We start from the raw sequence: 22274 nt of genomic DNA, 5'->3' as shown, positions 1-22274 counted from the left end.
GAAATGCGCCGAAGTTTGGTTGACAGGTCAACACTCTTTTTTAGGCTCCTCCTAATAGCCTGACTCCCTTTTAATACACGGCACCGCCCGTTACGAGTTATTCCATAAAAAGCTTCAAGAGCAGCATGTTTTTAAAAAAAGAAGGTGAAATGATCATCTTTGATCCGTCGATGAGTTGAGATCCTCGATGATCGTTGAGATCCGTCAACACCCTGCTTTGAGCGCGTTGGTAATGATCCACAGCCATGGGAGCGCTAGATGAAAGGTGGGGATGAAAGCAAAACAAGACACACGTCGATATATCCGTCGCCTAATTTCGCGTTGCAAATGACACGAAACCGAAACGAGCGCCACTCGAGTGCGGGTAGGTTTCCAGTCATTCCAAGTCAAAGGGTCATGTGCTTTTGAACAATCACAAAAAGGGCTTTCTCCACTATAAGAGTCTTCTCCAAAGGGTCCCGTTTTGTGTTACTATCAGCATAATAAATCGCAAAAGGAAAATATAATGCTTATGGTGGGTACTTAACGCGATGTGCAGCGACTCTTTCACTCTTGTCAATCCTTCGTTTTAGCAGTATGGCATTAGCAAACGTCCTCTGGGGAAGGCTATCCCAGGGTATAAAAATCGTGATGTTTATTCACCACTAAAGTACAGGCATATCTCTACTGCTACTGTATCCTCTAAGGTGCTGTAACGGGTAATTTGTAGCACATGGTCAACTGAAACAACCAGGTGGTCATTTTCTTACAACCGCATTCACTTTGTACCATTACGGTGTCATTTATGAAAGACATGCGAAGACATTGGCGCGACGACGATCAATCTATTTCCGAACGCTTGTGCAGACGCTGTACTGATAAATCATCACCAGACTTCGCAGGGGTGGCATACAATTGCTCAGTCACAGCAAACGTCACAGCAAACGCCACGGCACACGTGACCTTAAAGATGGCCGCGCCCGTGATCGCCATCCAAACCGTTTCTAAACCATGCGCTTGTTTTTTTCTGTGCGACGTTTTGGATTTCTTTCAACCAGGGTAATTATTTTTATCCGGTAATCTCGCTGTAAAACGCGCAGTTTTGCATATAAGGCCTCGTACGATTGACGACTTCCAACGATCTGATGAGGACCGCGCCTAAAGAAGCACTAAGCCGATGCGATGTACTTAAACTAGGAAGAAATGGGCGACCATGTTGCAGAACAAGCACCGTGTTGTTTACGCTGGCAAAATACTTTCATCTCTTGCCATTACGAACGACATGTAAACGAAGTCACGTGATCTCAAACTGACGTGTTTTTTTTTATGACGTGCGATTAGGGCAAGGTGGCAGTTTTGCAAAAAGCACCCGCTTGAAGGTAGCTACAAAGATGGCGGATATATGCCACCCCTCTGTCAGACATTACATTACGAATTGCGGTAACCTTCAGGTATAATGAGGCACGCATTTGATCTACGCAGGGTGTTTGTCATCCGTCATCATACATCCACCCCGCTGGGACGCATCGGCAGACCATACGCAGAATATGTTATTGAAAACCAAAGACTTACTTTCTCGGCCATCCACCACGGGTAGGTGTCCTTCCTACTATAAGTACGAGGGGTCTTCAAGTGAGACCGGGACTTTTCATTTTTCGCAAAAGTAAAGTGAACTTACAGGCGAGAAATTAGTTTTATATTTCAACGTAATCTCCAGCTTCACTAATGCACTTGTCCAGCGTTTGACGAGGGCTTTGATGCCAGCAGCGTAGAAATCCTTACCGGCACGTAGCAGCCATGATCCGACCGCATTCTTGACCTCGTCGTCGCAGCTGAAGTGGGGGCCCCCAAGGAACGCCTTCAGTGGCTTCAAGAGATGGGAATCGCTGGGGGCGAGGTCCGGACTGTAAGGGGAATGTGGCAGCAACTCCCAGTCAAGTTCCTGTAAGGTGCGTGTCGTGAGATGCGCGGTATGCGGGCGTGCATTCTCCTGTAGGAGGAGGACTCCTTTGGTGATGAGGCCCGGCCGCTTTTGCTTCAGCGCCTTATGCACATCCCTGAGAACCTAGCAGTAATATGCACTATTGATGGTGGCAGCACTGGGCAGAAAATCAACATGAACAACGCCAGCCTTGTCCCACAAAACCGTGGCCATGACCTTACCCGCAGACAGGGTGCTTCGGGCTTCTTGGCAGCTGGCGAGTCCGGACGCTTCCACTGTTTTGATGCTCGTTTAGACTCGGGAGTGAAACGGTGCACCCACGTTTCATCGCACGTGATGATCCGATCAAGGAACGGCTGTCCTTCAATGTCGAAACGGTAACGGTGGAGGTGTCCATGAATGATAGTGTTCAACGTTCCCATAGGAAGGTCCATCTTTCGAGCCAGTTCGAGACATGTTATCCGTCGGTCATTGAGATCAGGGCTCCACAAGTTGGATGTTCTCAGGAACTGTAACACTGGGCTCCGAGCCGCCCCTGCCGGGATCGTCCTGCACTGATGTACGGCCATCTTGGAACTGTTTGCACCACTCAAACGCTTTGCGGCGGCTAAGTGTACCGTGGCCATACTGAGTCTGAAGTCTTCTGTGAATTTTAGATGACTTTACGCCTTCATTCACGAGAAACTTCATGACAATTCACTGATCGATGTGCGCGCTCACCTCGTCGTCAGCCATTTTGTCCAGCACGTGTCTTCTGTTTTGCACAAACTTTGGACCACCACGTGGTGAACGCGGAGGCCTGTCGCGTGTGAAAATGACGAAAAAGAAGTGGCGCGAGCCATTTGTACACTCAGGAGACAGAAAGTCCCTGTTTGACTTGAACACCCCTCGTAGAATGACAATGAAGCCGATTCGCATCTATGCCATTCGCGCAACCCATTTCGTCCAAGGAGAGCGTGTGGCACAGCCGATTTTGAACGCCAGTGTCCATACTGCGAAGCAGAAACATTTTACATGAATGAAAAGTTATGTCCTGGCGGTATGCGACTGAAATCAAAAGATGCATTTTAACGCGTAACCTTAACGGTTGCAAACGTGTTGCTGTGAAACTCTGCTGAAAAGCTGATGGTAGCTTTCGAACAGCCTATGGGGGTCCCTTCTCCGTCGTGACTACATGTGTTGAAGGGCAGCATATTGATTGCGCATACGTTTTCATGCTTTAATACTGGTTATATTGGCCATCATTATCATTTACAGACACTATTCTAAGACAATGCAACCGGATTATGACTTGATGCCAGGCCTCCATGTGCTACTCACGCAGCTTGCCGTCGACGGAAAACTGTGGGTGAGACATGCTATGCTGAGGTACCAGTATTGCAGATCCGCATTGCCAAGGATATACGTGCTCGAAAGTGTTCTAATATTCCTTTAAAGATGTTCAGCTTCCGTTAAGCTTTACACGTGAAATTGCTCAGCAAATGGACTCCGTGCTACGCTAGCATAAAGACCTTATGAATGCTTTCAGTAGTGAACGTCACAAGGTCGTTGAGCACTCAGCAGTTTCCCTTATTACTTTCGCATTTATTTAAACACGCTTCTACGATATACCAATGGTTTAATACAATGATTTAACAGGATTATCTTGTTACCTAGAGCGTTTCGTAACACTTCGATGATTACCGTGGTTTCATACACTGACCGTACAGGGTGCACGGAACCGGTTGTCATGCGCAACTAATGTAAATCTAATTCAAGTAAGTAGATGTGACTGCTAAAGAGCCCAGCGGCAAATATTTAACATTGGCAGTTGATGAGAAGGCGAGCTTGCACAGCAGCGGGATGCGAACGAGCTTCAGGCTACCGTTCAGAGGTACTCTGCCTGCTCCCGTTACCCTATGTTGTTAACTCTAGTATCAATGCAATACATGTTGTGGTGACGCCCGCAAAGAAGTATTCACCCTGTACTTTGTTTGACAGTGTTGACAGGGTTATCGCTACCCCTATCCCGAACTTTCGCAAAGTGATTTTTACCGTTTTATGTAAAGTTGCATGTAAGGTGCGTGCGTTGGTTGCAAGAGCTCGTGGCCAGCCTGGAGCCGGGGTTAATCATTTAAATTCATGTTGTGCGATACTGGCAAGTTGTTGATCGAGGCCCTGTTGTAAGTGAAACGGGCGTGCTACAAACGAAGTTTAAAGCCTTCTGCTGGCACACGCTGGCTGTCCCGCTAACTGTGGCTGTCATGAATTATCCATATTTAGTTGTCATTCTATGTGAAAGGATGTATTTATAACATGCATTCTGTTGTTGGACCATTGGTGACCGCAGAGTTCCTTTTTTGTTTACATGTCAAGGTTGGATTTGACGACGATAGTTTCTACATAATGGCCAAGGATGATTTCCCAGCAGCAGAGTTCGAACATTGCAAAATCCACAGGGTGGATGACGATTTTGGACCACTTACAATCCACGAAATCCATATCACGTACGCCGCTTCTGTTTCAACAGTTTTTGACGAGGTATGTCTTGCTGATGCATTTCACCTTTTTAGCCTCTTTTTTGCAACGTTCTCACATTGACTAAGATGCATATGCACAAGGGGCGTTCAGAGAGTACTATTCTGGCACAAAAGCAATTATGACAACATACTTAGACCAAGCCAGTCTAAGTTCACCATTTCTGACTCCTCACTGGTTTTGACGGTCATGAGAGATCAAAGCAGTTTTCTTGCCTCTGAAGGTGATGTCCGACAGAATGACTCCACTGTTTATCCCCGTTGAATACTCACTCCAAAGTGAAGAAACAGCACAACTCAGGCGGCCGCCACAATTACCCATGCCCATGTATTTCGCTTTGCAACATGTTTCTTCATTGACTACTTCAGCAACACGCCCTCTTTTCACAGTGGGCGTACGACGGTGCAGATAATTTTAATTCGTAAAAGAATTGTTATGAATGAAACACTGAAACCTTTTTGCTCGATGCCGTTCCATGGCTGCACAGAAATTGATTTATTGTACCATGCAACGTGCTGTTATATTATTGAGAAACGTCAACGTTGTGACGTTGGCACGGTGCCGCACGAGTTTCAATGAGAATAGACAGCAACGCTATCGTATATAACACTCAGGAAAGACCCGATACCCACGCAAACCTATCGCTTCTACGCTTCCTCCCGCCCTCTATATGTGCGGTTCACGCCCGGGACCAGGAAATGATCATCCAGTGGTTACTGCGGAAAAATTGCCTTTTTAGCATTTGTAACAAATAGCCATACAATGTCGTGTCGCTTCCGTCACTGACCAGCTGTTCAGGTCGATATCATCTGAAATGACTATATCTTTTACTAGTTGGGATCATTTGTGCACCATTCACCACATTGGTAAGTGCATGAGATCAGCAGCCACAACCGATAGAGTCACGAAAGAACGTCAAGCGTCGGATATTTCGCCAAACATCGCTGCGATACGAGGACATCTGTTGAACGCCACAACATGTACACATTTATTCGCCACGTGATACTTGCACACTACACGTTCAACTGACTGCGGACCGTGGAAGAGAGGCGGGGACATAGCAGCTGAAACTTGAAGCCAATTTTCTCTCACCATTGGCCATGTTGTCAGGGCAGTCCGAACGTTTCGGTATCGTTATATCACTGCCCATGGGTCTACGTTTGCGGCGCCTGGTGAGGAAAGTGGTGGTATTCGTGTTTTTCTATCGTTTTATCTTACGGGGTGGAAGCTTCGTAGCTCGAACGTCAAAGTTACTCTCCTTCAAGTGAAATATCCAGAGTTCTACTAGCAAGTTCTGAGAAGGCTAGCTCACAGACGCTTGATTACATGCCTTGTTTGCCGCATGTGTGACAAGTCTTTGCTAGAGATTTCTTTGCACGTGTACACCTTATACCGAGGCGTCACACATAAGTGGTTCAACGTTCGCCTCAATTACACTGCTAAAGCGACGTCACAAGATACAAGTGTGACATATGTTGGCCACACTGCTGATGTTTACGCTAAAGTTAACATATTTGCAATATGTATGTGTTACTCTCGAGTGTAAACAAACAGAGCATTGAATAAATTTCGTATTTATTAAGCACAACCTCTACAATAAACGCAGTGTCCTACGGTAGTGAGTGTGAACATCCTTCTGGGGACTATGAAATGCATATGCAATGTCAAGCCGCCCCCCGTGGCTCAGCCGGTAGCGTGTGAGCCTGCTGATGCTCTCTTGCGCGACGGACGTTAAATGTAGCGCTCCGGCTGTCGACACTTCGGTGCACATTAAGGGTGGGCATCAGGTGGGGAAAATTAAGCTACAGATCCGCCGTAAAGCCGCGAATTATTCTTCTTATTATGCAATGTCATAAGAACAAAATCGAGGCGGACTCACGACGACGCATCTACAGCACTTGCACGTTTCGCCATTCCTGGTACACAAAAAGAAAAGCAGGCTAGATACAGTTGGAATTTTCATGCTGTATCATTGGACTGGATCAAGACTGGATCCATAATGGAACCAGTCTTGACTTTAAGTGGATCCAGCCTCGGAACGGGCTTGACCCTGAATGGAAACACTACGGTTCAGGCCCGAAAAGTGTGATACGGAACCACAATGGACGCAGTCTGGACGAAAGCTGGGCCTGTTTCGAGCTGGAGTTTGGTGTCCCAATGTTTCGAGGTTGCTTCTGTACAACAGCCAATGTTGCATTCTGCTGGAACCTACGTCTCAAGGCAGCAGGCTACATCAGATCGCGTTGAATCAACTGATACAAGATAAATAGCTCCGCGGAGAAGCACCAAAAGTTGAAATATGCTAGGAAATTAACAAGTCACAATGAGCGACAAATTCAAAGATTTGCTGTAAGAATGTAAGCTTCAAAAGAAGACACTGTCTATGCAGGCTGGTCTAGCAGCAACAAAGGAAAATACACAAGGTAGCTTGTGCATTCCACGCCAAGTGATCCAACGATGCTGCTGAACAGTCGCCGATATTCAGGAAAAAAAAAGACAGGGTTTAATATGGTGGTACATTTATAAAAAATCCGCAATATTAGCATAGAACAAGGAAAGGTTCCGACGCTAGAGGGCTCTGAACTTTGCGTTCCGAGCAAAAACCATGCCCCCTCTGGTAGAGTGTCGAGAGCGTTGTAATGCATCCAAGAAGCCCAATATTTAAACGTGTTTTGTAAAAGGACCATGTGACCTACCCACCGAGTCTCAATGGTGTCCCGCAAAATTTATGATATGGGGGATTCTGGAAAACAGTTCAAAACTTGTTAAAGTTTGTCATTTGTTACGAATATAACTACATCTAACGAAACGGATTCGCACGAATGTGTAAAGTTCATCGACGCTGATTTCTAATAAAAAAAATGAACCATTGTATAAATGATTTAATGTAGTGAAAAAAATGGTAGACTTGCAACAATCCTTGAAAAGTGCATAATTCAGTGAGAGAAGTTTCGGTGCAATAACGGCGTCAGGAGAGTTTCTCGTCCGTGCGTCGCACAGAGGCTTCGATCGTCGGATCCCATTGAAACATATGGAATTGAGGAAAGCAGTTGTGTGAACAGCCCCGTATACATAAATATGCCCGATTTCGGCCCAGGAAAACGCTTGTGTGAAACCAGCCTTATTGCCAAGTTGTCTCCGAGCGAGGGTTTCGGAAAGGACGCTGCGCGAGAGACAGAAGATAATTTCCTTCAAAGCCACTGCGGTCTGCGACGCCCTTGCAAGCCAGATGCTGTAGCCCCGGCGCCTAAAAAAGAAAATATTAAGAAAACATTGTCACGGCGGTGCTGCCATCCCTTGCTGGGAGCGTGCAAACAACGAGCCCAGGAGTCCGCCTTAAGGTGGAATCACTTCTTCAGTGAACGTATGGAAATTTTTTATTCGCACACGCTGCGAGAAAAACGCGGAGCACCCTTGCGAGATGCATATCAGAGTGTTCTTGGTGTCCCTCTGTATTTAGTAGTGCCTTTTTTAATGCATAAAGGTAATCCAGTGATTTTGAACGTATTAAAGTTTGTCGTACTTGTAATACATGGCGGTCTACGGGAACCATGAAAAGGTTGCTTCTCTGAACGCTCACGGCCTTGTTATCCGCTAGAAAATGGTGTTACTTGATGAAGTTTTTATCTACGGAACCTAAAGAATTGCTTCAGTGTAATACGGCTTGTGAGTGGTGTGCGAAGTTCTACAACGTGTATTGTCGTCTGCTGGCGTGCTCTGGACTGTGGCGCCACCACCGTTCACCTCGATTGTAGTGGACGGTCCTCGGCTGCGTAGGGGTGGCATCCAATGTATTGATTCGTAGACGAAAGCGTGCTGGGCGAGCGCTATGCATTCTGAACAGGTCCTGGCAGCACGTCACAGCAACCGTCAAGGCACACGTGACCTTAAAGATGGCGGTGTCCGTGATCTAACCTCGCAGTAAAACTCGCAGTTTTGCATATAAGGCCTCGTACTTTTGACGACTTACAAAAATGTGATGACGACCGCTCGGCTCAGTGCTGGATTTACAGTGGTGGGGGCCCCGGGGCACTGTGCTGTGGGGGCTCCTTCACGCATTCTATGTATTCGTGTATTATATGTCTATAAATGACATCGTTCTGTTTCTAAAGGACGGCCGTGGTGCACACTAGTCCGAGATTTTTCAGCAGTCAGGTTTTGTCATATTTTGAACATTTCGTAGACAAGTGAAATAAATATTCTATTCATGTTTATCCAATGTGTTATTCGGGGTCGATATGCGTGGACGGAGGACAGATTTTTACCAAGTTTCCGTTTCATGGATGCGTTTCAGGCATGTAAAACCGATTTCCCTTGGACAAGACCTTTACTGGTGAGAGCCCCTTTGTGGTGGGGGCCCCGGGGGCAAGTGCCCCGTCTTCCCTCCCCTAATCCGGCACTGGCGCGGCTACCATGTTGCGGAAGAAGTACCACATAGAGTTTACGCGAAATACGTTCATCTCATGGCGTTATGACGGCGGAAGAACGTCGGTAAGCGGCAAAACGACATGTAAACAAAGTCACATGATCCCAAAACGACGTTTTCTATGACGTGCGACCAGGACAAGATGGCAGTCTTGCCAAAAGCACCCGCCGAGCGTAGTTACAGCAATGGCGGGTTTGTGTCACCCCTCTGCTCAGCTGACATTTTCTCAGCGTTCTTTCTCTCATTTCTCCGTCGTGGCGGACGCGCTAGTGCAATATCGCGTCAGGCCTGGATACCTTGGTTATGTGTTCTTGGGTCGGCACCAAAGTGAACTTGCGTCTCGCAGCTGCACTCGCTGTACTCAGGCGCTGTTTGCATCTCATGTCTGCTGGGGTTCTTTGCGTTGTACAAGCGTTGTACGGTGTGTTTTGGCCGCGCCAAACCTTCAAAAAATAGGAAGAAAATATGTGTACCTAGCGTTGTTTTAAGTTTGACGTCAGCCTACACAACGTGGCAGCCAGTAGGACGACTAATTAACGCCGATATTATAGTTTTCGGTTCAGGGGTCTCCCGGGAAACTGGCACACCTACCTATGAGTAAGATAAGTAGCTAGCAAGTATTTCCTCTTGGGAACTTGCCTATGTAACATCACCTAACGTGTATCAACTTAAGTGTACGCCTGCATCCCAAGTTAGAACTGTTGGGAATGAAATTGACGTTTGAGCTATAAAAGAATGGCAGTCAGATTAATCGGTGTGAATGTATTATTCAGGCTGAAGGCAGGAGATTACACTGAATGAGTAACACAGGACATCTGCTACAGATGTCAACGTTTAATAATGAAATGTACATTTATATGCATCGTATTCAAAGCGTAGGTTTCATTCCCTTTTTCACGTATTGTGTGGGTGTGTTTCAGGAAAATTTATTGCACGAACAGATCTAGGCACACACTGTTAAACTACACAAATGATGACATGATGAAAACAAACTGGAGCTAAAGGAAGTAAGCCGTTGTGCAGTTCGCTACATGAAGTCAACGCGCACATATGTATGTATACGAACGTACAATACATGCATGCTAACACCACAGCATATTTACATTATGCACAGTAACTATGTACGCCATTTTACGTTTACAAGAAGGGTGCGCAAGCAGGCTCTGTTGCTACACAGAAACATTCATATGCAGATGAAAGCCCAGTGTGATGCCATCGATTGGGTTTATCTTCCTTTCTTACATTATGTCACGATGTTCATCATGACGGCTTGGTTCATCACTCAGTTCCACGTTCTTCTTCATCGGGGTCGACAAGCTCAGGCAGGAAGTATTCGAGATAAAAAGAGATTCAGTTCAGAAAGAAACCTTTGCCAAAATTATTCATCACGCTCAATATGAATCACCTTGAGGTCAGACGGGGAACACCCAGCTGGCTTGCGGTTTCTTCGGCGAGTGATATTTAGTTGCGCTTGAAATCTGACAGAAGTATTTGTGCTACTTCGGTAGCTGCAGTATGTTTTTGTGGAGTTTTACCCCGATGGAATGTCCCCTCGAGGCTTCGTCAATCGTGTCCTAATTGGCGGCACAGGCGGGACACTATCTCGAGGATTCCGTCAACGTCGATCGCCTGTCCGGGCTCGTACGCAGGGACGGTGTTGCAGGATCGACAACCAGTCTGCATTTCTGAATTCTGAAGTGTGGATACTCGAATCGAAATACTTCAACAGCATCGTTCTCGTGATCAATTCCATATTTGATGTTGGCGTTGCTTCGGAGCCTGCAGGGGTACAGTATTTCATGAGCTATGCGGGAGGATTTGCAAGGCGCTCTGTGCGGGCGGCAAATACCGTATACTGTATAGCTGTTGAAGGTATCCTAATTCTTCTTTGCGCCGAGCTGCTCTGCTCCACTGTAGAACTTTCAAGGTTCTCAGCTTCTTCCACAGTAATTGCTATACTGGAAGGGAACTCCACTGTTTTTGTGACAAAGATTGTACTGTCCAACTCTGGATTCTCCGACTGCGAACCATAATCCTTGTATCCAGAAACGCTCCTGGGCGATTCCACGCGAACTGATCCAGCGGACCTGCTCGGACCCCACAAAACGATCCCAAGTTTTTACGAATTTTTTTAGCAGTCCCTAATAGTGCAAAACGACACACCACGAAACATTTCTTCCCAAATCTTAATGTGGCGGATGCTACACACGAGCAAAGTTCGCAGCACTGGCGAAAACCGTGCCTGGCGTGAACGGCAGCTGCGGCTCATAGAAAGCACCTAGAACTGCGCGGTTTTCTTTTGCGGATAGAGGAGACTATGCTCTTTTACAGCGTCCAAATCTCGGTTGTCGTGCTGTGATCGGTACAGGTATACAAAGGCAGGAAGTTTCGCAATTTTCCTCCTACTTCGCGATTTTTTGTGGAAAATGGAATCATTAAATTTTAATGAATATTTCTTTTCCTGCGGAGGCCCCAAGGAATACTTCAACAGGAAAAATCGCCAAACACGTAACTTTCATACTGATTCCAGGAAAAAAAGAGGAAGTATGCTATTTTTCCAACAACAACTTTATTTTGGCTTTGGAGAGTGGGGAGGTTCATCGCCACAAGCGATACTCTACCCCATTGCTGGTGGGAATGTGGGTATTAAAATAACGAGCCCCTCACAATAACGATCGAAGTCCGATGGTGTCCAGATGAGTGAAGTTTTGGACAAGATTTTTGGACAACAGTGGACTTTTCCAACATTCGCTACAATCGAGCGTAAAACACGCAATGAAGAGGTCGGAAGAGACGCCTGAAACCAACGCAGTTTTATAGAGCGAGCCTTCCTCTACTACGTATTAAAAAATCTCGAGCGTGTTTTTTGGTATACAGGAGAATGTTTTCTTTTTTTTTTGTAGTAGAGGGTACTACGACCACAGTGACCCACGTTGCATGTGTCCAGTGGAGTGCAATATTTGTTTCTTGGGATGTTCTAAATCTGTTTATTTTCAATTTTTCTTTGGTCTGGGGTTTTAATGAGCAAGCAATATGCTGTAGCACAGACTTCTGCAAGGTTACCATAGCCTTTGCTTCTGTGGCATAACACGCGTATTGCAATCCTGGGTGGTTAAGTTTATGGCATTGTTTCCGGTGTGCACGGTGCCGGCAACGGAGATTGGGGATTAGCGGTGAGTAGCACATGGTCAGCTCAAGAAACCGGCAACTCACACAGCGATCTGGACGCCATTGCTCTATGCGAGAAAGAACAACAAAATACTAGCGGCAGGTAAAATTGCAACACTGCTCAACAAGTCTAGGCATGTGGGAGAAAGGGCCTAACTGTTACTGGTAAACAGCACGGAGAAAACAGTACTCATCGGGGAGAAGGCGACCGGAAAGTTCAAAGATAAAAAAGAAAAAAAAGAAAATTCACTTATTGGCTAAGATGAACATTTTTTGGAATCAAGTCCCTCGAACGATTACTGATGAGAGATAATAGGTGTTTCGTATGCGAACGTTGCACGCGCTCTTTTAACGAGGAAAATAGCATGGCGAAACATCGTCGCCTGTGCGCGGACGTGAACGAAATCTTATTGGAATTTAGCTAATCTGGCAAAAATTTTGTAGAATTTAATAAAATACAGTAAAAGCAGCACTACAACTACGTCGTTGCGTTGGACACGGAAAGCATACTCGTGCCCAGTTGTGTTGGCATGCAGCGTCACGTCACCTCTGGCTTCTGTGCCGTGCTCGTGCGCACCCACGACTCGAAGCTGATGCGCATCAGGACGCACCGCGGTGAAGATTCCGCGAGGCAGTGCGTGAAGGCTTTGATGGAAATGCGGGACGAGATGGTTGCCCTGAATGCCTGCCCCGCCACAATGGTGCTGAACGATTAGCAACGGGCCGAGCACAGCGCTGCCACACATTGCGCGTACTGTAAACGGGAGTTCACGCGAGATCTACCCCTTGTCCGTCATCACGACCATTCCAAGCGATGTACTGCCGACGAGACAAATTACATTGCGACGCTGTGCAGACCCTGTAACATGGCGTGCACGACGGGAAAAAAATTACCGATCATGGTGCACAATCTGGCCTACGATTTGGCCGGACTTCTGCGGGAATTTCACCTTCTCGGGTGGAAGCGAGCTTCCTTCATCGTTGCCAGTTCCATTGAAAAAATCCGATCGTTCGCAATTGGCACCTTCCTATTCAGAGATACCATGCAGTACCTAAATTCGTCGCTTGGAGAGCTCGTGGAAACCGTCAAATCCACGGGGGGCGCAGAGGCGTACCACTGCCTGAAGCAGGTATTTGGAAGCGACTACGAAATTTTGCTTCGTAAAGGTGTATTGCCATACAGCCACGTTAATTCTTTCGCGGTGTACGACGAACTGGCCTTGCCAGAAAAATCCTCCTTTCGAAACAATCTCACTGGGGAGGATATAAGTGAGGAGGACTACCAGTATGCGTTGCTCGTATTTGAACATTTTGAATGCTCAAATTTGAGAGATTATAATGCATTGTAGTTGAAAACGGATGCCCTATTACATGCGGACGTGATGCAGCACTTCCGACGTCTGTGTTACAGCGCACGCGGATTGGAATTGCTTCATTGTGTTCCTCTGGCATCCTATTCGTGGCAATGCGCTCTAAACTATACGCAGGCAAAATTTGAGTTAATCATCGACGAGGACATGCAGAACCATCCAATCGGGCGTTACAGGCGGGCTCTGTCAGGCGAGCAGGCGTCATTTGCGGGCTAACAACCCTCTGTGTAGTTGCTATGATCCCGATAAAGAGGAGGTGTACCACCCCCCACCCCCCCATATCATACATAGATTGCAATAATCTTTACGGATTCAGTATGATAAAGCACCTCCCCGTCGGCGCTTTCGAGTGGTTCGAGGATTTTACCTCTGTGGATTTTATGCGTCACCCCACGGATTCGGAGGTGGGGTACGCTCTAGCACAGTACTTCCCCCTGGCTCCCGAGAAGGCGGTAGTCCCGGAGAAATGGCTCTCGCCATTCCAGCGATGGCTTCTCGAAGAATTAATGTATCAGCCAGATGACATCAAAAAGCTGTTGCTCACGTGCAAGGACAAGGTCGAGTACGTCATTCATTACGCGCTGCTCGCACTCTATTGTAGATTGGGCATGAGGGTAACAAAAATTCACCGAATTCTAAAATTTCGTCAAGCACCGTTCCTTCGTCCCTACATCGAAAACAACGTTGCTAGATGCGTTGCCTCGGGCACGACGTACGAGAAGAACGCTTTTAAATAAACTTAACATGAGGGATATTCGAGTAGCCTTCGATGAGGAGACGGCAGGTCGCCTCGGGAGTCGGGCAGAATGCGTGAGAATGGAAATTTTGTTCCACGATTGCGTTATGTATGAAATGCGCAAAAGAAAAGTGCGATGCGATTTCCCCCTACAGATTGGTTTTATGATTTTAGAACTGAGTAAGTTAAGCATGTACTCATTCTACTACAAAACCCTGCTGAGCAAGCTCACTTGTCCGGTGATTACCTGCTACTTTTTCACGGATTCTTTGATCCTCGGCCTATTCTGCAAGGACTACGAAGATCAGTTACGTGCGATCGCGGACGACCATTTAGATTTGTCTTCCTTCGATCAGGATCACCCACTGTAGGTAGGCTTGGTGCGTTCAAAAGTGAAACCGGTAGCATACCCATAGAGGAAGTAATATGCTTGAAAGCCAAAATGTACTCCATCAAATTAGCTGGGGGAAAACAAATTGCAAGAGCTAAATGGGTCAAAAAGAACATTGGGCGCAAACACCTCCTCCATGATACGTACCACGATACCCTGTTCAAGCACACTAGCTGATGATGATGATGATGATGATTGGGAGTTTAGTGGCGCAACGACAACAAAGATCATAATGCGCCAAAACTCTGATGTGTAAAATAAATTTAATTTAAAAATATACTGATTATTTTAAAAGGATAAAAAATATTCAAGGTTTCAGAGGGTGTGTAAATCTCTGCATAAAACGGGAATTGTGACACTACAACTCAATAATGATCCCGACATCTCTAAAAAACTTAAAAACATTCTCAAACGGAACGTGAGCCTCATCACCCAGCAGCAATGCTGGATGGAGATGTACACAGTGTTCATACAGGAAAGAAAAATGGCGTTGACGATGTACCTCGAGAAAAGGACAGCTAATAAGTAGATGCAAAATGGACAGGTCAGCTCCACACTCTGTGCACGCTGGTGGGTCCTCTCCCCGTAACAAATGCCCATGGGTCAAAAAAGTATGACCCAATCTGAGCCGACTAAACAGAACTTCGTGCAGTCGGCTCTGAAAGTGTTGCACGAACTTTCCAATGTGCGTTTTTACGGTGTGCAACTTGTTGACTGTTTGTGTTTCCCAGAAGTCCTGCCATTTTTTATTAATGTCTTTCTTTAACTGACTGACTAGATCACATAAGGGAACTTCAAAAGGTGTGACATCGCTTCCCTGGGCAGAGGCTGCCGCGCGGTCAGCTTTCTCATTTCCACTTATGCCGACATGACTGCAAAATGTTAAGGTGTAGCCTCTACCTGTACGACACTCGCTAAGTACTGGGCACGCCTCACAAGAAGATTTTTGATAGTTTTTATAGTATTAGTTGCATGCACGGCACTAAGTGAGTCCGTATATATAACAGAAGATGTTATGCGCATTTGTAAGACATGGTTGAGTGCCACCACAATGGCGTACGTCCCTGCACTGAAAATGGAAAGACAATGGGATTTTGTGCAGTCACCAGACACCATGGCACATGATACCGCTGAACTGGTCTTGGATGCATCGGTGTAAATTTCAGTGTGGTCACCGAAGCTCTCCTTGAGAAGTTCAAATTCGTGCTGTATCTCAACAGCAGGTATTTCCCGTTTGTTGAACTTCAACAGTGAAATATCACAAACTCAGTAACTGCGAGTTACGTTTCAGGCTGAAGAACTTCGTTATTAACTTAGTCACATATTTCACACGGTAACTTAACTTAACGTGTTCTTTTTGATGGGGAACTTCTCAATCTATGGTGCAAAGTATGATGTGAGCTTACTCAGAACGAATAAAAAAAATCGTGGCACTTCCAGCTGATGAAATCCTGATGTTATGCTACATCATGAACATGCTCTTGAATCTCTTGAATGAAACAAAAATAATTGAAATGCTTAATGCATACTAAACTGTAAGCATCAATTCCCCAAATACACATAAAATTGTCAGAGGGAAAGTGTGTTCTAAATTCGGCAGAAATAAGTCATTTCTAAGCGTTTCGAACGAGGTTTGGGGGCAAAACAATTTGATTAGTCAACATGCAATGCAAATGCCCCTCTGTACGTACACACACACACACACGTATACGTTTTGTAACAGTCTTTTCAGTTTGTGCAGCTTTATGCTCCCTTATGCAACTCATTAAATATTTCGCGACAGGTGTCCTGATGTATCCTGTAAACCACGACTTGATTGCTAGTACGTTGCGTTCTACTTTGCGCAGGAACCGTGTCGTCATGCCAGCTGACGCAACCTAGACATCAAAGGAAAGTGGTCTGCGCTTGAGATTGTACATTTATTGTTGGTACACTGTGATTCAGAGAACATGCATGCCAATCACATTATCAAATATCAATCAATATCAAATCTGAAGCACATGCACTTACATTCCTCCAAAGTGGTAGTTTGGGACATAATTTCAGTTTTTCTTGCGTTGCTTCCGATGGAAAGAGTCATTTGCCTCGACTATGTCGGTGGCGTCACATCTGTATCCAAGATGAGACGAGATACATACATACATCCTTGAAAGAAGATGTACACAGATCGCATTAAGAAATCTAACACACAATTGGGTCATTCCACGCCAAGTGATCAAGCGATGCCGCTGGACCTCCGCCGATTTTCATGGAAAAAAAAATCACAGTTCATTGTGATGTTAAACGTATCCTAAATCCAAAATATTAGCCTCAAATAGCGACGCGTTCCGACGCTAGGTGACTCTGAAGTTCGCGCTTCGAGCAAAATCCGTGGCCCCTCTGGAAGCGTGTTGTGAGCGTTCTACGGCACCAAAGAAGCCCAAAATTTCTAGAAGGACAATATCACCAATTGACCGAATTTGAATAGTTTACTGCAAAATTTGGGATTTGCGAGATTCTGGGAAACACTTCAAAATTAGCCCAACTTTGACATCTTTTTATAAAAATAGCAACAGCATCTACGAAAGCGAAATTTTGCACGTGTGAAGCGCCTCGGGAGTTGTCTATAATACAAATATATTAACCCTTTTCTCAACGATCTAAGTGTTGTAAAAAATTCGTAAATTCGCGGATATCCTTAAAAAGTCCACATTTCAGGGTTAAAATTTTCAATGGCGATAAGAAGCTAGACATATGCGCTTCACATAGAACTGTAAACTCCTCCTCACTTATGCGTGGAGAAAAAATCAGGCAGGTTTTTTTTAGATAAACTGAAGAAATAATTTTTTGGGGCGCTATACTTGCGACGTAGGCTTTGGAGCGCGGTCACCGAGTATGAGCGCACGCTGATCCTGCTCGCCTCAAAAACCTTGAGGTGAAACTCAAATTTTATATTACACAAGTTTATATTTCTCTAAGGTGGAATGTGAGCGTAAACCTACGTCTACACTGCATTACTCAAATAATGCCACGATATCTGCTTTTCATGTGTGCCTGTTTATGTGAAGAGTGAGGAGACACTGTTTGCCATGAACACTAAAATCATTCTGCAGTACCCTGAAAACAGGCGCCTCATGAGCCGTGCAGTATGATCTTCCAATAGAACAAATGCAAGGAAAATCGAAGCAAATAAAAGAGGCACACCAGCATGTTTGACATAACTGACATTAAAAACAGCTACTGATGGTGTAAGCCAGGCAACTAAGGCAACCGTTAAGAATAAACTTGACCACCACAAAGCATTACACCAAACTCATCTTACCTTAGCAGTTTTGAAATATGTTATTTTCTTTGCGGTTGAAGCTTCTCACTACAGACACAGGACCTGACAAGAAAGAGTCGCTCGTGTGGCATGAAATCAGTGAAAGGGCACATGGATGCTAATGGAAAACAAATCACCTGAATTGCAAGACTGAAAAGCGGATTCTGGAATACATCGCTTCATAATCAGGTCATCCAATCCACATTTCCACGGCAGACGCACAGACCGCTTCATCATCGCACCTCAAACCCATTCAAACCGCACGGGTGGTTAGCGCGGATTTAGTGGAACATAGCAAGCCCAGGTTTCGTACTCACGATATTTGCATATGTGAAACGTGTGCGCCGACACATAGTAATAATATATATTCGCTTTGCAGCATTTGCATTACAAAATAGATTTGAAAAACACCAAAACCTTAGTCGAGCCCTCTACCACTACACACAGATTACGCCCTGCCGCGTCGTTTCGAGTGCACAATGATTGCACTTCACAGTTCAACGTACAAGGACCGTTGCGACCAGGCGACGCGCAGGTACATTCGTTTCCAGTCCTGGACGAATCATCGCCGGACAACTTGAGCATGGTCTTTGAATGGGGAATGTTCACAACCGCATGGGACTTCCCTAGGACATCTGCCCAGGATGCGGACATTAATGATCGATTTGGGAATATTATGGGACAGAATGTTCTGTCTGGGAACCTATTTCGTTTGTTCCAAAATGTGTTGCAGTGCTTGGTGGCGTGTATTCTTTCGTGGCAGCTAAATCTGTGCTTGCTGTCATGTATCCTTTGGTGGCACCATGGACGCTCAGGACCTGTCCTCGCTACAAAAGCCATGCCACTCCGGGGTTTTCACTGTCAGAACAAGAGAGAGGAAGTCGCCCGTGCGTCTGATGTTCGCTGACAGCTGTCTTTGTTAGTCTCTTTTCTGTGCTGTTTTGTGATGACGGGCAATAACGTTTATTTCCTGGAAAATTGGCTAGATATATCGCGCCCAGAAACTGAACTATTGCGGCATGCCGCTTAAGACGCGGATCTTTCGGGTAGGATCCGGATGTCAAAAAAGCCGATCCACGCAGGGCTTTAGCCCACACAACAAAAAGTATTATTGAGACCTGGCCTTCGCAGCTAATCCTCAATCTCCGTCGCACCTACCGCGCACACCGGAAACAATGCCATAAACCTGGCCACTCAGGATTGTAATACGCGCGTTATGCAATAGAAGACGACTGTGGTAACCTTGCAGAAGTCTGTGCCGCAGCATTTAGCTTACACATTAAACCCCAACCAGAGCAGAAAGAAATTGGAAATAAAACGAATGAAAACAGGAGCCCAAAAAACAAATATATCACCCCGCCCGATACATGCAACTGGGTCAGTGTGGCCGTAATACCCTCTACAACAAGAAAATAAGGTATTTTCTCTTCTATACGAAAAAGCACCATCGATATTTTTCTGATATGTTGTAGAGGAAGGCTCGTTTTATAAAACGGGGTTAGTTCAGACGTCTCTTCCGACCTCTTCATTGCATGTTTTACGCTCGATTGTAGTGAATTTTGGAAAAATCGTATACTTCCTATCCTATCCTATCCTACTTTTCCTGCAATGATTCCAAAAGTTATGTGGCGTATCATTTTTCCTGTTGAAGTATTCCAATATACCTTCGAAAGAAAAAGTACTCATTAAAATGTAATGGTTTGATTTTCAACAAAACATCATGAAGTTGGAGTAAAGTTTCGAAACTTCCGATCTCTGTTTACCAGCTCCGATTACAGCGTGACAACAGGGTTTTGCGACGCTGTGTAGACCATGGTTCCTTCTATAAGTAAAAAAAAACACACACTTCTAGGTGCATTCTATGAGCCGCAGCTGCCTTTCACGCCAGGCAACCACTCATATGAGACCCCCTAGCTATGGGGTAGCGGTCCACTCCTAGAGTGGAAAACCTCCCCACTTCGTCTCACGCCAGGCACGGTCTTTGCCAGCGCTGTGAGCTTTGCTACTATTTTTGCTCGTGTCTAGCACCCGCCACATTGGTATCTGGGAAGAAATGTTTGTTGGTATGTCGTTTTGCAGTATTAGGGACTGCTAAAAATTTTCGGAAAACATCGCGGTGGTTTTGTGAGGACCGAGCATGTCCGCTGTATCATTTCGCGTGGAATCGCCCTTCTATATTGTCCTCAGGTGGGAATGGTTCCGGGACACTTGATCGAACGTCGTTTCGCCGAAAGCCGTTTGATCGAACTCGGGACATTTGGTCGAAAGCCATTTGATCGAACACCGTTTGATCGAAACGGCAGTGGTCGTTTGATATATTTTTTATTGGTTCGCTTCGAGCGTTGAAACAAAAACAAAAAAAAGAAGAAGAAACCAACAAAAGAAAGCTTCAGTTCTAAATCCTGTTGTCCTAAGGAATATTTCACTCTATGTAATCCGCTTGCCCATAAACACATTTGTCATCCTCATCCACTTTTTCGCATCCAGAAGGGGATCCGATGGCCTGGGTTGTTCACCCAGTCCCGTTCGACAACTTGATAGGTTTTTCCTCTCTGACAGATAGTGACTAAACATGGCATACATGGCTTTCGCCCCTAGTCCCCCAACACTGTCAAATAATAATTTATGTCAATTGTCAAATAATCAACATTTTTCATAAATAAATAAATAAATAAATGATATTTTGAATGATTTATTCGCGTTGAGCGTGGACAAATTTGAACAATGTACTATTAATGTTTGTAGTTAACTGTCCATTGGTTTGGAGAAAGAACAATTTTACTTTATTTACTACATAACTATTAGTTATTTGTTGCGGTTTAGTTTATTTACTTTGCGCCTATGTGCAAGTGAATCTAAGTTTGGTTCTTCCGACATACATGTAACCGAAGAAGTTCTCCGAAACAGAGAGCAGATCTTTGTACTTTGTCTTTCTTTTATTTATTTTTATTTTTTTTCATGGCGTGGATGTGTAGGTAGCTCAGACTGCAGATGTATACTCTAAACAAGGTTGAACTAATGTTTTATATGGCTATTATTATAATATCTTTATTTTATACTATCGCGAAATTTCCTTCTTAGCATTCACATACTTCGAGTGCCCTTTCGCGCACATATCACTACCCCTTTTCGGATCGTTCCCTTTAAATTTGTGGCCAGCAATGAAAAGTGTGCCCAGAAGAAGCACAGACAACTGCTATTGGCTGCTCCCAACTTGAGGTCATTTTCTTCAATATGTGTCCTACTAGTTCGCGGGATACCTCCGCACTGTTCTATTCAATTCAATTCAATTTTATTTTCCTTTCGTATGGGAGAGAATAAAAAGTCAGAAGGCTGTGCTGTTTGTGGACGACAAAGGTCTGCAAATAACCAGTGGTCTACCCTCTTTAGCTGAAAAAAAAAGCAAGAAAAAAAAAAGGACACTGATTGCCTGCTCCGTATCCTCGAGTCAAAAGTTACAGAAAAAAGGTGCTAAGGACACAGTGCGAGCTTTGAACTCCCTTCGAACAAACGTCTTTCGAATAAACGGCGTCAATCAAACGGCGTACGACCAAATGGGCGGACACCGGTGGGAATGCGTCCTTGTTCCCATGTCCACATGTGAGGAACGTGCCTGGTCGCTTATTCCCACAGTCGTTAACTTACATCCAGTGTCTCACTACTTCGTTGGGTGCAAGAAAGGACCGCTCACCAAAAGTACGAATGCAGAACTTATTTTGTTTTGTTTTTAAACCGTTGATTGACGTCACTTTGCTGCGTTATTTTCTTGTGTCGTTCATGTTTTTTTTTTTCCTTTTTTCATTCTGTTTTGTTTTCTCCAAGTTTAGTGGATTGCATCAACTTTCCATTCCGTTAACAATTAAGTGTCCATTGACTTCTAAATCGAGGTTAACTAAACCTAAACCTTAGCTTTCTCGATTGCGCATAACAGAGTCCGGAAATGTATTTTTTTTTTAAGTCTACACCTTACATGTTCCTTACTTGTTCCCTTACTGGTCGAAATAACAACATGGTGCGTTCAAAAGAACGACTTTCAATGGGCCACCAGGGCTATTGCATTTTGTTGAAGCAGCGGTATGCGTATCTTCCCTCTCTCTTGATACTGTCAACAAATTATTCCACTCTCTAAAAATGATTTTGTTTTTTCGAATCATTCCAACTCTGGAGTTTCAAGTCTGCAAACATGTACAACAACACATACGTGCTGAAGATGACTAAGGAAATTCGCCACTACAATATTGGACCACTACCCCATGGCTCACAAGCAGTTATGAGATCTGTAATGATCATCATGATGAGAATGTGATGGGCATAGTAGAAACTTCAGTTACGAGCCCTGGGTTGATGTAACACACTGGACGCACGCACAACGTGATGGCCGACGGAAACAAATTCCGCAAAACTTGGATTCCATATTGCGGAAAACGATAAGGCGCCAGTAAAA

General features: G+C 45.0%; 1 protein-coding gene across 3 annotated transcripts in view; it reads left to right on the top strand.

The window, feature by feature from the left end:
* The window catches only part of LOC135387018 (uncharacterized), a 287289-nt gene that overhangs the window by 233105 nt on the left and 31910 nt on the right, over window positions 1-22274 (top strand). For all 3 annotated transcript variants that reach the window (XM_064616454.1, XM_064616453.1, XM_064616452.1), the window contains 3 exons: window positions 1462-1572; window positions 3179-3269; window positions 4277-4441. In XM_064616454.1, coding sequence (XP_064472524.1) covers window positions 1462-1572; window positions 3179-3269; window positions 4277-4441 — 367 coding nt within the window. The remainder of the gene's footprint in view (window positions 1-1461; window positions 1573-3178; window positions 3270-4276; window positions 4442-22274) is intronic.

This window comes from Ornithodoros turicata, chromosome 3, assembly GCF_037126465.1.
Source record: "Ornithodoros turicata isolate Travis chromosome 3, ASM3712646v1, whole genome shotgun sequence".
In the NCBI taxonomy this organism is placed as follows: domain Eukaryota; kingdom Metazoa; phylum Arthropoda; class Arachnida; order Ixodida; family Argasidae; genus Ornithodoros; species Ornithodoros turicata.
Note: the sequence above shows the minus strand (reverse complement) of the source record. Positions and strands in the feature narration are given on the sequence as shown.